We start from the raw sequence: 14,350 nt of genomic DNA, 5'->3' as shown, positions 1-14,350 counted from the left end.
AACTTCGTAGCAGCTAACAATGTAAAGTGCATGTAAAGATGATGTAAAAGATGCTTTTCCTGCTGCTGCTGATGCTGTGATGAATAGCACTATATGTCGCAGAAGCGCATTGTTTGTAAACAATGATTTCGCCCTGTGAAATTTGGGCGGCGTTCGATGTCTCCCGGACGGCAAAGATTCTTTGCTGTCCGGCCAACCACGTCCAAGGTCAGCGGGGGCTCGGCTGCGGTTATGAAACGTGATTGGCCGAACGGCGTAGAATCTTCGCCGTCCGAGAGACATCGAACGCGGGGTTGTTCACTGATATCAATGCATGTAAATCATATAACAAATAACGGTATCAGCATGGATGAAGTAGTACCTGGATCGGCAACTCCTCGATGTTTGTGACCACCGCTAGGTGGCAGTGGTGTCGAGCGCTAAGGACGCGGGGGAGCGGGTGCTATTCAAAACAATGGTCGGCGTCGCGTCGTAGGATCGTTTGCCTTGTTTTTTGAAAAGTTAAGCCCCTTTGGAGCAGATTGGAAGGTTTCAGAAGATGGAGGAAGATGGCAAGGTAAGATTGGTAAGGTTTTCTTGTGGTTGGAGGGTCTGAGTGGCCTAAAATATTACTGTAAAGAGCGGCTGTTGACGATACTGGCGCACATTGCTTCTCGCCGTATGTCGTTAAAAATCGTATAATTTCCGTAATTGGAATGGTTAATCACTTATTTATATGTTAATTTTATGTTTGTATATGTTTGTTATATGTTTGACACATCATATCTCAAGCTTTTACATGCCGCTAATATAGCCATGGTTTTGCTTGCGATACAATTTCGGTCTTGGCAGCGCATGATAGGTGGTGGATGATGCATTGTTAGTTGTGAATTGCTTAAGTTTTTGTTAAGTTTTTAGGTTAGCAAAATCAGTTAGTGTGCCATTATTTTTTAACTCAATATTTGTTCAACTCTTGAAAATAGTTTCTGTTTTATATTGTGTAGTGCCAATACCTATAAATTGGTCCACTGCTCACTGCTCAGTACTCACTGCTCACCCATATCAGTTTCCTACGTATTTCTCTGAACGGCTGACTAGAGTGCAACACACTTCAGGACTCAGGAGCAGTTAACTGGCATCATGTCATTTCAGCTAATTTTTATAACCTGCTTGCCAATGCCTTGATTTCATAAATAGTTGAATGATATTGAATAAAAAAAACACATTTGAATAAATCATATTATCAGCATGAAAAACTGAACCATTTGACTGTAAAAAGAAAGCCTAATGGCAGCCAGTGTCAACCACAAATGACAAAAGAGTGCCGACCCTGGTCCCTGACATCAGCTTCCTTCTTTTCTCAAAGTCAAAAGGTCCAGAGTTGTACGAAGAAGTTTGTGAGTTTCCCTCCATTGACTGATATATAACAAATCACTTTTTCAGAACGTGTGCTAGCCAAACTGTGTGTAGATATCAGATAGATTTAAGCAAGATCAAAACCATTTTAAACTATGTAAGCCTACCATATGAGGTGTTAAGCTTTTAGGTACTTTTGTTTGGTAGTATCTTGTCAAGGTATTATTATTATTTTTTTTTTTTGCCAACATCATCGCAATGTAAAACACTTTTTTGTGATGTTGTGGGGAAACAGTTTGCCTTGGAATGCCCTCACTCTCCCTTTCATTATGGTATGCTCAGGTATCTAATTTCCCTCTCTCACTCTTTGTTTCAGATCAATGAGATGGGTTCAGTTTCCACGGTGTGCTGACTTGAATTGGCATCCTGTGATTTGTGATGTGAATTATGATGCACGCACACGCAGGTGCACGCCCACTGCGGACACGTGTGACGTAACGGCAGCAGGCGGACGGGGTGTGAACTGGCTCGACCGAAAATGTTTAAGGTATCACAGCGTTTGTAACTGACTAACATACCCACTACGCCCTACGGGCATACCCATTGAGCGGATAATGCGTTCGTGTGCATCGTGTTTGCATTTATTCCCGATATACTCTGGTGGGAGATGTGAATTGGAAACCAACTTGGTGCTACGACACCGTTTAAGGCATGTGGCACGTCGTTTCTCGAAACCTACCTATCAGTTTATGCAATAATATGCATTGTATACATTGTGTGTCATCTTTCACCTTAGTTGTCATTGAACCTGTGTTAAATTCTGAACTTCAGGCCGAGACAGACTATTTCCACAGTCAGGAAATCGCAAACGAGAGCCTATTCAAATCCATTAAGTTGCAATAGCATCAATCGCACGCAAGGAGGTGCGTGTTATGGATGCGAGTGCGACCGGGGTTTATTTGAATAGGCTCTCAGTCTCGCACATGATTTCTGACTGCGGAAAGAGTCGGTTTCAGCCTGTACTCAGTAGGCAATTCGCTCATGCGACGGCAAATATAAGTTCAATATAGAAACAGCTTTTTTTAACGAAACGGCATATGATGAGCTTATAATCCTGGAATGCTTCTTGATAGAAATTGTAAGTGATGCAGATGTTCGTTAATCGATATGACAGCATTTGTCTTGATCTTTATAAGTCAGTCAAAATGGCTGTGGCAATGATTTGGATGTTTCACGGCGGACGGCACATTCCCTCTGCAGACGACTGAGTCGGAATGCTCATTGCTCATTGCTCAAGCTGATCAGGGGCAACCCGAGTGATAGACAAAGTCGTTTGATCGAAGGTATTTTCAGGCAGCTGGCAGAAGGCGCCTGGCCTGGCCATGAGAGCTAACAATACGACGTGCTGAGGTAAAATCGGCCAGTCGCGCTCGGTAAACGACCCACCACACCATTCTTTCCAAAACGATACATAGTCTACGGAACCGCCCTGGACCGCTCTTCCGGAACCCGACACTGTTGGCCTATGCCAAACTTAGCCGGGGCTGGTTCAGGCCATGTAACTTGCCGGTCATTTTCGGACTTTGCTGGTATCGGCCGCTGTCTGACTGGGCGGCGGCGGCGGGCTGTCCTTAGCAGGGATCAGTCTGCTCGATAGGTGGCAGCACTTTCGGGCGGTCGCGCAATACAATGGGAATTCCGCGGAGTTGCCGATCCAGGTAGTAGGTAATCCATGGTATCAGTCAAGCATAGATATAAAAACTTTATTTGTATCGTCTATTGCAGACTATTGACTATCACTATCGCATAGTCTTTTCTTTATTTCTATGCAGCCAAGGCTATGTAAACCAAAACCAAATGTAAACCAAGGCCAAGGTCAAGGTGTATCAGCTCAGCTGTATTGGCGAGAAGGTTTTGGTGCAGAGATGTATATGATATGCCCTGAGGGCCCTTAGATGAATCACGATAATTGTAATAAAAAGACGACAGGCCTTCACTTAATATATAGGCCTTAATATACCCTGGACAGGCCAAGGCCCGACAGGCGCTATTTTCATTTTGAGATACCGAATGTCCAGGGTACCAGGGTCCTCTGGATTTAGCATCTACAGAGCTTTTTACATCATCTTAATTCTTGTGAGCCCTCAGGATTTTTCTGCACTCTTAATACAGGATGGCTGGAAACTATTATTTTGCCATAGTGGGTGACAAAGATAACCCAATTTTTGAAATGGAAATATCTCCACCAAGCAAAGAAGCCAAGGTTTGTACTTACTGTTTGATATTTGAATAAAACTTTGAAGGTGCTGACAGTTAGCTTGTATTTATGTATATATGTATGTATGTATGTATGTATTTGTGTATTATGTATTTTCTTTCCCTCCCCCTCCCCCTCCCTCTGTGTTGTTTCCTGTTATTGCCAATGTAACTTATGGCAATCCTCATACCGTTTCAGAAAGAAGATCACAGACATCTGAGCCAGTTTATTGCCCATGCGGCTCTAGATTTGGTGGACGAACAGATGTGGAGCACCTCAGCGATGTACCTCAAGGTGGGCGCTTGACCACAGACATATTCACTGCCCACTGGCACCTTGCTTGGGCTCTGGACCTCTCAGGTCTAGGTCTGTCTGGAAAATGGTAGGTAGCAGTTGTTCATCCCTTCTCACCTGGCTCCTCATGATGATTATGATTTAGTTTGAAAGGGTGCACCAGCACAGACTGGGAAAAAGATACAAGCTATGCTGAATATGTTTGGTGTAGTGGCAGGACTATGCCAAACATTTTGGCGTACGTCCTTTGTAACTTCACATGCGCCGAATTCAGCGCATGGTGGCGGCTGAATTTTTCGGCGAATGGCGGTCACCGTTTTTTTTTCGCCACACTGGTCAATAAAGCAGCACAATCGCCCTGCAGGCGGCTCTGGAAAGGGCTCAGGACGAGACGTCCCCCGCCCCGGTCGTCGCTGCTCCGACTTGCGAGCCGACCTCCACCCTCGGTGCGGAGATATGGAAGATCTTGCTGAATATTGCTGAGCGCCATGAAATAGGTAATCTTGCAGTGGGCTTCTGCCCACTGCGGGATCGGGGGTGGTCGCCCACTCGCTGACCCGGGCGGTTCATCGTGCGCCCTCCCATCTGGTGGGCCGAATCTGGTTTTACTCTGGCTGGCTTCGTCATTTACTCCGGCCGAAGTACGGTCAAGGTCTGGAGCTCTACTGGAGCTGAGTGCTGACCCACGATCCCAGAGCTCGCCCGCACCACAGCCGGACTTATGCCGTATCAGCCGTGTCGTACCTCAACCGTACTTCAGCCACAGTAAGCCAGAGCATCTACGAAGCAACCGGATCTGGCTGTAGCACGCCGTGGCAGGGAACCGGACTTGAGCCGGACTTGGTGGTCCGAAACCATACCAACTCAGGAGCGCTACGGCAAAGACTGGCCAACCGGACTTGAGCCACATCGACCCAAACCCCCTGTTCCGACGGCGTTCCGTTTGCACCGGCCCAAATCTGGCACGTCGGAGTTGCCGGGACAAAACGGGCTTGGGCCTTGGGCCAAATCAAATTGCTGGCTGGGCTTGCGTCAGTGGCGCGATAATGGGCCCGAGGCCGAGTCATTATTCAAGCCACCTTTCGGAAGCACGCCTGACGCTCCCACCCCCGGAGAGGGCCAAGAGGCCGCATTTTCGGTGTATCAGATGAGGGCGGGCCACCGGGGCCGCACGCTCCAGTAAAAGCACCAAATCGGCCGTCTCCCCTCCGTGGCGTGCCAGCAGTGCCCGGACAAACAGTGCCCCGCGGCGCTCTGCGCCGTGTGCCGAGAAGAGGCTGATGTCCCGGAGCACGTGCCGTCCGGCGAGTGCGGCGTATGTCAGCTCACACTACCCGTGCGTTTCCAGTCTTTTTGTGTTTGTAGACGTTCAAACATGTGAAAGAAGAGCCTCTCAGACCATTAATCTCAGGGGGCTTTTGTGGCCAGTATAAATAAAAGGGCCTCTCAGACCATCAGTCTCGGGGGCCTACTTAGAACAGTGTGGATAGAGGGGCCTCCTCAGATTCACTATAGGACCTCTATGACCACCAGTCTCAGGGACCTGTGGCCAGTATGAATATAAGAGCCTCTCTGACCATCAGACTCAGGGGCCTCTTCTGACTAGTGTGGATAGAGGGCCCTCCCAGACCACCGGTTTCATGGGCCTCCTGTGGCCAGTATGAACAGAAGGGCCTCACAGTCCATCAGTCTCAGGGGCCTCTTCTGCCTGGTGTGAATATGAGGGCCTCTAGACCATCAGTCTCGGGGCCTCCTCTGCCTAGTGTGAATATAAGGGCTTCACAGGCCATCGGTCTCAGGTGACTCTTCTTAGTGTGGATAGAGGGACCTCCCAGACCACAAGCCTCAGGGGTCTCCTGTGGTCAGTATGAATAGAAGGGCCTCTCAGTTTATCAGTCTCATGGGCTTCCTCTGCCTGGTGTGATTATAAGGGCCTCTCAGACCATTAGTCTCAGCCTCAGGGGCCTCCTCTGATTACAGTGTATATGGAGGGGTCTCCCAGACCATCAGTCTCAGGGGCCTCTTCTGACTATTGAGGATGTAGGGGCCTCCTCTGACTAGTGAGGGTAGGGACTAGGGGGCCTCCCAGACCGCCAGTGTCAGGGGCCTATTCTGACTAGTATGGATAGAGGGGCCTCCCAGACCGCCAGTGTCAGGGGCCTCCCCAGACCAGTGTGGATATTGGGGCCTCCTCAGATCCACTAGGGCCCTTCAGGCCATAAGTCTCAGAGGCCTCCGCTGACAAGTATGGATAGAGGGCCTCCTTGGACCCACTAGGGTCCCTTGGAGTCCGTGCGTGGGGATTCGTGGAACTTATTTTTACCGAGTTTGTTTATTCTGGAAGGTGACGACGTCCTCTCAACTCGAGACGGGAGGGCCTCGAGTAAAAAGTGTGTGGGGGGGGCAAAACACATGGTTGCCCCCCCCCCCCCCACCTCAAAAAGTAGGTGGGCACTTGCCCACCTGCCCCCCCCCCCCCCCCCCCCCGGTTCCTACGCCTATGCCAGTGACGGTTCGTAATAGAAAATTATTTTAATATGCCTTCTGATTTCATATATTGGTTAGGTTGCCTATCATGTTAATGTAATGTGTATGTGGTATGGTTTTAAACATTGGGCTGGGACCAAAAGGGCATTCATTTCTCGTGTTTGCTTCTATTCAGGTGGTGGACAAGTTCAACGAATGGTTTGTCTCGGCTTTTGTTACGGCGTCTCGAATGCGCTTCGTTCTGCTCCATGACGTTAAGAACGAGGATGGGATCAAAAACTTCTTCATGGAATTGTATGAAACCTACATCAAGGTATGTGGTAATGGTAGCTTACTGATCACTAAGCAATATTATCTTCGCCGTTGCTTTGCTGGTTTCTATTGATGGCAATGCAAAGCATTTATACAAATGGCAAATCATTTCAATTCTTACAAATGCATGCTGACTATTAATTGTCTTCCAACTCTGGACAATGCTTGTTTCAGCACTCGATGAATCCATTCTACGAGAATAATTCCCCGATCAAGAGTTCTGCATTCGACAAAAAGGCGCAAATGTACGGTCGAAAGTACTTAACCAGCTGATGAGGCTATTCGATCACGTACAGTACCAAAGGTCTGGACTGGAAGGTGTGACAGGTGTCAGCGATGGTCGTTATCTCGTGTCCCGCGCAGACCGGACAGCTGGAACACGGCCTGTGGCGACCGGCCGCACCGGCCTCCGACAGCAGCGCGCGCCAGCAGGGCCCCTGCAGCCAGTGCAGCCGCCGGAGCGGGCTGGGACCGCGGCGGCCGCACCGGCCTCCGACAGCAGCGCGCGCCAGCAGGGCCCCTGCAGCCAGTGCAGCCGCCGGAGCGGGCCGGGACCGCGGCGGCCGGGGCGACCTCCCACACAGTGACTGGGACCGCTGGGACTGCTGGCGGCCTGGGACCGGGACTGGGACCGCTGGGACTGCCGGCGGCCTGGGACCGGGACTGGGACCGCTGGGACTGCCGGCGGCCTGGGACCGGGACTGGGACCGCTGGGACTGCCGGCGGCCGGAGGGGTAGGGCGGGGTGTGCGGCGGTATAGGGCGGGGTCTGTGGCAGTATAGGGCGGGGTCTGCAGCAGTATAGGACGGGGTCTGCGGCAGTAGGGCGGGGTCTGCGGCAGTATAGGGCGGGGTCTGTGGCAGTAGGGCGGGGTCTGCAGCAGTATAGGGCGGGGTCTGCGGCAGTAGGGCGGGGTCTGCAGCAGTATAGGACGGGGTCTGTGGCAGTAGGGCGGGGTCTGCGGCAGTATAGGGCGGGGTCTGCAGCAGTATAGGACGGGGTCTGCGGCAGTATAGGGCGGGGTCCGCGGCAGTATAGGGCGGGGTCTGCGGCAGTAGGGCGGGGTCTGCGGCAGTATAGGGCGGGGTCTGCGCCGTTATGTCGGCGACGTCCAGAGTGCTCCGACTTTTTTGTTATCGCGTGGTCGGTTTGACCGCTTTGAAATGCATTATTCGTCTTTATTTGATATACCTATATTGTTTTAGTGTCTGGTTGGAGCATGTTTTCCTTTTGACCGCGTGTTCACTTCTGAAGTTTGTAACCCAAAGTGGCATCGGGCTTCCGGAAGTGTTACAGACTTACAGAGCCATCTGTTCAGCTTCAGGTCAATAACCATCATTATGTTTAACCCGCGCGGGGCTGGGGGGGTAAATTTTACCCCCCCCCCCTCGCGAATTTTTGCGATATCTCAAAAACGGCGGCGCGCAGCGCCGCCAAACTTTCAGTACCTTTTCTCACATCAATTTGACACGTTCCCTGAAAATTTGAGCGATCTCCGTCGGAAAATTTTCGAGAAATTGACGTTTTAGTGACGTCATGTTCGTCATTTTCGCCTCAAAAACGGCAAAAGTTCAAACGCCGCTAACATCTTCATTTTTAAAGGAATCAAGACGTAACAAAAAAGGTTATACGTAATTTTACTTTGTCTATCAAATGGCTATCTCGTTTTTTTCGAAAATTTTGGATTTTGGCCTAAAATTTTTCGAAAAACTGACTTTTTTGGGAAAATCATTATAAAATCCAAAATTTTGAGTCTATCGAAAAAACCGGAATATATGTCAGAGAAGTGGTCTATGTGCACCTACATACCAAATTTTAGAAGAATCGGTTCAAAAATGTGGGAGTTATTCAAAATTTTATGACGTCACGACACACAAAATTTTTGAAAAATGACTTTTTGGGAAGTTCTAGACCTCGTACGGAAACAAAAATAGCACCATTCGATTCGCCGTGAAAAACTGCATCAGATAGACACCTTTTTAGGCCTTAACAACCAACTTCAAAATTTGACCTCACTTCAGTGTGGCTAAATTCATTTTACGTTAGGGGAGGATGTAGAAAAAAGGGCTGAAAGGATGTCGTTATTCTAATAAAACTTGACTTCGACCCTTTTTATGCCACGAGAAAATGATGTAGAAATATTAAATACTGATAAAACTTTGAAGGCATTCTGGTATTCGGGATATGTTAAATGAGGTTTAAGTTGGGTCATATATTTGAACATTTGGGGTATTCGAATGGTTGTCTTGGCGTGTTGTAAGAGTTTGCGAGGTTTGTGTTTCTCTTGCTCTTAGATGTTTGGGTTCGAGGTTGTTATTATGAGTCGTGACTGCTGTGTGGATGTTTTTATTTGTATTTTTAGGATGTCATTATTTTCATTATGGGCGGATTTCCCCGCATCATTACAATTTTGGACACACTGCCTCACTTGACCTGACCTTGATCTGACCTCGACCTAAAATTCATCCAGAGGTGGTCCATATCACTTATTGAGTGTGCCTATTGAATTCTATGAGTAAAATGACCCATAAAACATGTGTCGCACATGCCCTTTTCTATATTTTGTTTTTTGGTGACCTGACCTGACCTGACCTGACCTTGACCTTGACCTCTGAATGATATTGTATGCAACGAATATTGTCTTGGTAGCCTAAGAACACGTTTTGGGCGATCAGTCTCAGTCCATGACTCCATTCTTCGGCAACTACGGTGCAAGGCCGATACTGTAGAAACTTGCAATTTGTACCCTTGACCTGACCTTGACCTTGACCTCAAACTTTAAATTAAGTACATGTTTTTAGTTGTTCGTGATGAGAGCTTTCGATTGGCGTTTGAATTTTCCAAATCGGACCGTTAGTTCGGGAGATAACAGGGGGGGGGGGGTAAAATTTACCCCCCCCCCCCCAGCCCCGCGCGTTCGGCTGGAGACCCCAGCCCCGCGCGGGTTAAGAATCCACTCCCTCGAACAATAAAACTGTTAATGTATGGGGGCCATGCACTAGGTTGTTTTGCGTACGCCGTGCCTACTCGCAACTCGTTGCGTAGTCTATACATGAGCTCCCCCGCAGCGTTGTTGGAGTTCCCCGTCCATTAAACTACATCATAGCTGGTCGTGCTTACACTGAAAAGTGTACGTACGACGCGCGCTGTTGAACGATTTCGATGCTGCCTGTCTATCTATTGTTGAATACGGATGGCTATGTTGGTGTGCCTACTTCTGTGTAATTTTACGGACTGCCATCGTCTGCGTCTGTCACGGGAAATGCATCTGCCGGCTCGGTTGTCAATTTTGTGTTATGCTCGCGATTTTGAAAAGCAATTGCTTAATCCTTGACAGCATTTCGTTTGATCTTTTTTAGTTCTATCTTTCCACTCGCAGCGAAATCGAAGCTATCGTTGCATTTTTAGATTATACCTCTATGCACTTCATTCTGTTATTCGTCTGTTGCAAGTTCGTCTATTGACCGACTTATACTACTGGTTCGGAAGTCGCAAGGCCGAACTGAGGTCAGCTGGTCACTGGCGTCAGCTGCTTACCGAGGTCAGTTGGCCACTTAGGTCACCTGGTCACCGAACTGAGGTCAGCTGGTCACCAGGTCAGCTCAGTGAACTAACTGAGGTCAGCTGTCACTGAACTGAGGTCGGCAGGTCACTGAGGTCAGCTGTCACTGAACTGAGGTAGGCAGGTCACTGAGGTCAGATGTCACTGAACTGAGGTCGGCAGGTCACTGAGGTCAGCTGTCACTGAACTGAGGTCGGCAGGTCACTGAGGTCAGCTGTCACTGAACTGAGGTCGGCAGGTCACTGAGGTCAGCTGTCACTGAACTGAGGTCGGCAGGTCACTGAGGTCAGCTGTCGCTGAACTGCGGTCGGCGGGCCGGTCGCTGTTATAGTAGTTCCTGTTGACTGGGAAGACGGGCGGTCGCCTAGCGGTCAGTGGCAGCCGTCCCGTACGAGACAGATGGCGCTGCTAGCCTGGCGGCACGGGCTGCGACCACCTGCTTGGGCGGCCACTCTGAACTCAGCTTGTACTCCTAGTTTCACGATCAGGCGGTAGATGGCAGCACCTCCGCCGCCAGACTAGTTCAGTGGACTCTGAACCGGGCGGATCCAGTACGGCACTACCCATCGATCAGTCACCACTCACCAGTCACCACTCACCAGTCACCACTCGCCAGTCACCACTCACCAGCCACCCCACCCAGCCAGTCACCACTCACCAGTCACCCCACCCAGCCAGTCACCGTTCCGTGCTTCTATCCTCAGGATACTGAAATCCTTCTCCTCCACGCCGCAACCCACCCTCCGGGCTGGACAGGCAACTTTATCTCATGCGGGCTGCTCCCTTGGAGCGGCACCGCTGCTCCCGAGGGAGCGCACCCCGTAGCCGGGTGCAGTGAGTGCCTTGGGGCTGGGTGGCCTGTCCTTTGGACGGGCTCAGCCCCGGCGACTCACTAGGGTGTCTGCCCAGACCAATGTCTCCCCCCTATATCCTATCATCCTCCCGGCTCTGAAATGGTCTCATTGGACCGAAAGGGTCTAACCCAACGAAACAACAAACAAAAACAAACAACAACCCAGCCAGTCACCACTCACCAGTCACCCCACCCAGCCAGTCACCACTCACCAGTCACCCCACCCAGCCAGTCACCACTCACCAGTCACCCCACCCAGCCAGTCACCACTCACCAGTCACCCCACCCAGCCAGTCACCACTCACCAGTCACCCCACCCAGCCAGTCACCACTCACCAGTCACCCCACCCAGCGCTGGTCGGTGCAATAACGTCCCGGCGCTCTGCAACTAGGGGCTGGTGTTGTCCAGTGCTGATGTCTGATGAAAAACACCCCACCATAGTGTATGGCGTCTGTGTAGGCAAATAGGTACTTACCTGATGCCTGTATTTTGGTTACAGCGAGTGAATTACGGATGGGATTCAACCCGTGTGTGCGAAAAGGCTTAACTGTTCAAAAGAGAAGCTCAGGCTCTGGGAGAATACAGGGATCCCAAATGACAGCTCGCGGTACCGGCTGTGCCGTTATGTGCGCGTGCGCCGTCCGCTGGCGCCGTCCCGTCGAGCGGTTCTCCGGTTTATGAGCGTGCTGTGGCTCTGTCTGTGGGCACGGCCGGGCGGCGCCGCTCGGGCCGGGCCAGTTCCGCACCCCTGCTCGCAGCACGGGAGTCCGTCTCCTCGCGGCGGGCCGGCCGCGGCGACTGCAACTCTGTGACATCCGGCGGGCCGGCCGCGGCGACTGCAACTCCGTGTCATCCGGCGGGCCGGCCGCGGCGACTGCAACTCCGTGTCGGCCAACACCCGGCGGGCCGGCCGCGGCGACTGCAACTCCGTGTCGGCCAACACCCGGCGGGACGGCCGCGGCGACTGCAACTCCGTGTCGGCCAACACCCGGCGGGACGGCCGCGGCGACTGCAACTCCGTGTCGGCCAACACCCGGCGGGACGGCCGCGGCGACTGCAACTCCGTGTCGGCCAACATCTGGCGGGACTGCAGCTCCCAACAGCGCCCTAACGGCCACCTCGGTGCTAGCGTAACTATATCTGAAAAGCTTAGCGTGTTTTGGCGCACCGGGCACTGCGATATTGGAGACACATTTGCCTGTTATATCGAGGGCAATGTTAGGTGTTTTCCTTAGCCTATTTTGATGTGTGACGTCTGTTATGAGACACGTGCGGTCGCCCGGGCGTCCCGCTACCCCCCTATGGTCGTCCGTGCCACCCCCGTGGGACCGTTTCATGCGACACATGGAGGGTCGTCATGGGTCGAGGGTCATCATGGAGGGTCTTCTCTGCTACCCCCGCCCGGTCGGCGTCCGGTCGGTGCAGTGAGCAGCCCGCGCTCGGGCCGTGTGTTGGCGCCGAGTAACGGGCCGGCCGGGGCCGCACCTGTCGGATGGCGGCCCTCCTCTCCGCGGCGCGGCGGGCAGCCGTGTGCCGGGCGGCGTCTCCGGCCTGCTGGAGATGGTAGCGGCCTACCCGGGAGGCCCGGCCGCCGCCGGTCCCGGAGGCCGACTGGCTGACACCGTTTGGGAACAGCCCCCGGCGGCCGAAGTCACCAGAGTATACATAGAAAACATCGGAGTCACTGCCCGCTGCTCACGGAGGAGCACAACGGACCGTCTGAGTCAGCGGCGGCCCACCCGCGCCCGGAACTGACCGGAGCTGACCGGAGCTGCCCGGAGCCCCGCCCGGAGCCGCCCGGAGCTGACCGGAGCTGACCGGAGCCCCGCCCGGAGCTGACCGGAGCTGACCGTCGAGGTGAACCGACCGGTTTTCCGGTGTTTTGTGTCTGAATTCGGTCGAGGTCTCCATTGGTCAGGCCGCGGTCTGAGACACGACTGCTGGTCTCTGGTCAGTCTCCCGGTCTCTCGGGTGTACCTTCAGTCTCCGGGTCTCTCGGGTGTATCTCCAGTCTCCGGGTCTATCGGGTGTATCTCCAGAGTCCAGTCTCCCGAGTCCCGGTCTCTTAGGTTTACCTCCAGTCTCCGGGTCTCTCAGGTGAACAGGCTGTAGCTACTAAGTAAATAGCTCCGTTTCAAACCGCCTCACAGCGGCTTAGGCGCCTTTTGACCTAAGCGTTCTGTATCCTAGAATGACGGTATAGGTATGCCTATGTTTACAATAACCATAACGGAACAGTGTGATCTAATTTTGCAGGCTTTTGTCACTATCATGTGTGGGAGACCGCAGTCCAGCTGGGCGACGTGGTCAGTAGGTATGCGGCAGGTCAGCTCTACGCACGGGGTCAGAGGCCAGAGGGTGGCATGGTCAGCGCGTGCAGCAGGTCAGCTCTACACACGGGGTCAGAGGTCAGAGGGTGGCATGGTAAGCGCGTGCGGCAGGTCAGCTCTACACACGTCACACGGGGTCAGAGGGTGGCATGGTCAGCGCGTGCGGCAGGTCGGCTCTACACACGGGGTCAGAGGTGGCGGGGTCAGTGCGTGCGGCAGGTCAGCTCTCGTACACACGGGGTCAGAGGTCACGCCGGAGTGACAGCGCCTGGTAGTCGCCACCGCGGACCGCGGCGCCAGCGGGACTGTCGGTCCCACCGGGGAACACGCCTGGTCGGCTGGGTCGGCTCAGGTCACAGGTGACAGGTGCTGCCGGTACCTGCCCGCCAGCAGGTCAGGGCGGACCTAGTTTGGCGTGTTCCGGTCACGCGGGAACGTCGAGCGACCACCGCTCGTAACTGGCTGCTGGCGCTGAGCGGTACCGGAGCGCGCTGGATGGGGGCTCATCCCGGGACGCCAGGTCACCGTCAGACCCTACCAGCACAGGTCAACTGAGCGGTCGTCACCCCCGGTCAACTGAGCGGTCGTCACCCCAGGTCAACTGAGCGGTCTTCACCCCAGGTCAACAGAGCGGTCGTCACCCCAGGTCAACTGAGCGGTCGTCACCCCAGGTCAACAGAGCGGTCGTCACCCCAGGTCAACTGTGCGGTCGTCACCCCAGGTCAACTGAGCGGTCGTCACCCCAGGTCAACTGAGCGGTCGTCACCCCAGGTCAACTGGGTGGTCGTCACCCCAGGTCATCTGGGCGGCCGGTCCAGGTCAGCTGAGTGGTCGGTCCAGGTCAGCTGGGTGGTCGGTCCAGGTCATCTGAGTGGTCGGTCCAGGTTATCTGAGTGGTCGGTCCAGGTCAGCTGGGCGG

At 52.9% G+C, this 14,350-nt stretch overlaps 1 protein-coding gene across 3 annotated transcripts; it reads left to right on the top strand.

Moving 5' to 3' along the window:
* Positions 1-193: 193 nt before the first annotated feature.
* Positions 194-7,354, top strand: LOC122385072 (trafficking protein particle complex subunit 2-like). Of its 3 annotated transcripts, none has more exons than XM_043373064.1 (5): positions 194-207; positions 3,484-3,598; positions 3,791-3,886; positions 6,549-6,686; positions 6,860-7,354. In XM_043373064.1, the coding sequence occupies exons 2-5, from the start codon at positions 3,509-3,511 to the stop codon at positions 6,956-6,958; spliced, it is 423 nt and encodes a 140-aa protein (XP_043228999.1). In that variant the 5' UTR covers positions 194-207; positions 3,484-3,508; the 3' UTR covers positions 6,959-7,354. The 3 variants fall into 3 exon arrangements, with proteins under 3 accessions (XP_043228999.1, XP_043228998.1, XP_043228997.1); XM_043373063.1 differs by lacking the exon at positions 194-207 and adding an exon at positions 3,043-3,053; XM_043373062.1 differs by lacking the exon at positions 194-207 and adding an exon at positions 3,244-3,262.
* The last annotated feature ends 6,996 nt before the right edge of the window (positions 7,355-14,350 follow it).

The sequence above is a fragment of the Amphibalanus amphitrite genome, unplaced genomic scaffold, assembly GCF_019059575.1.
Source record: "Amphibalanus amphitrite isolate SeventyFive unplaced genomic scaffold, NRLGWU_Aamphi_draft 000207F_arrow, whole genome shotgun sequence".
Taxonomy (NCBI): domain Eukaryota; kingdom Metazoa; phylum Arthropoda; class Thecostraca; order Balanomorpha; family Balanidae; genus Amphibalanus; species Amphibalanus amphitrite.
This window is presented reverse-complemented; position numbering and strand designations above follow the sequence as displayed.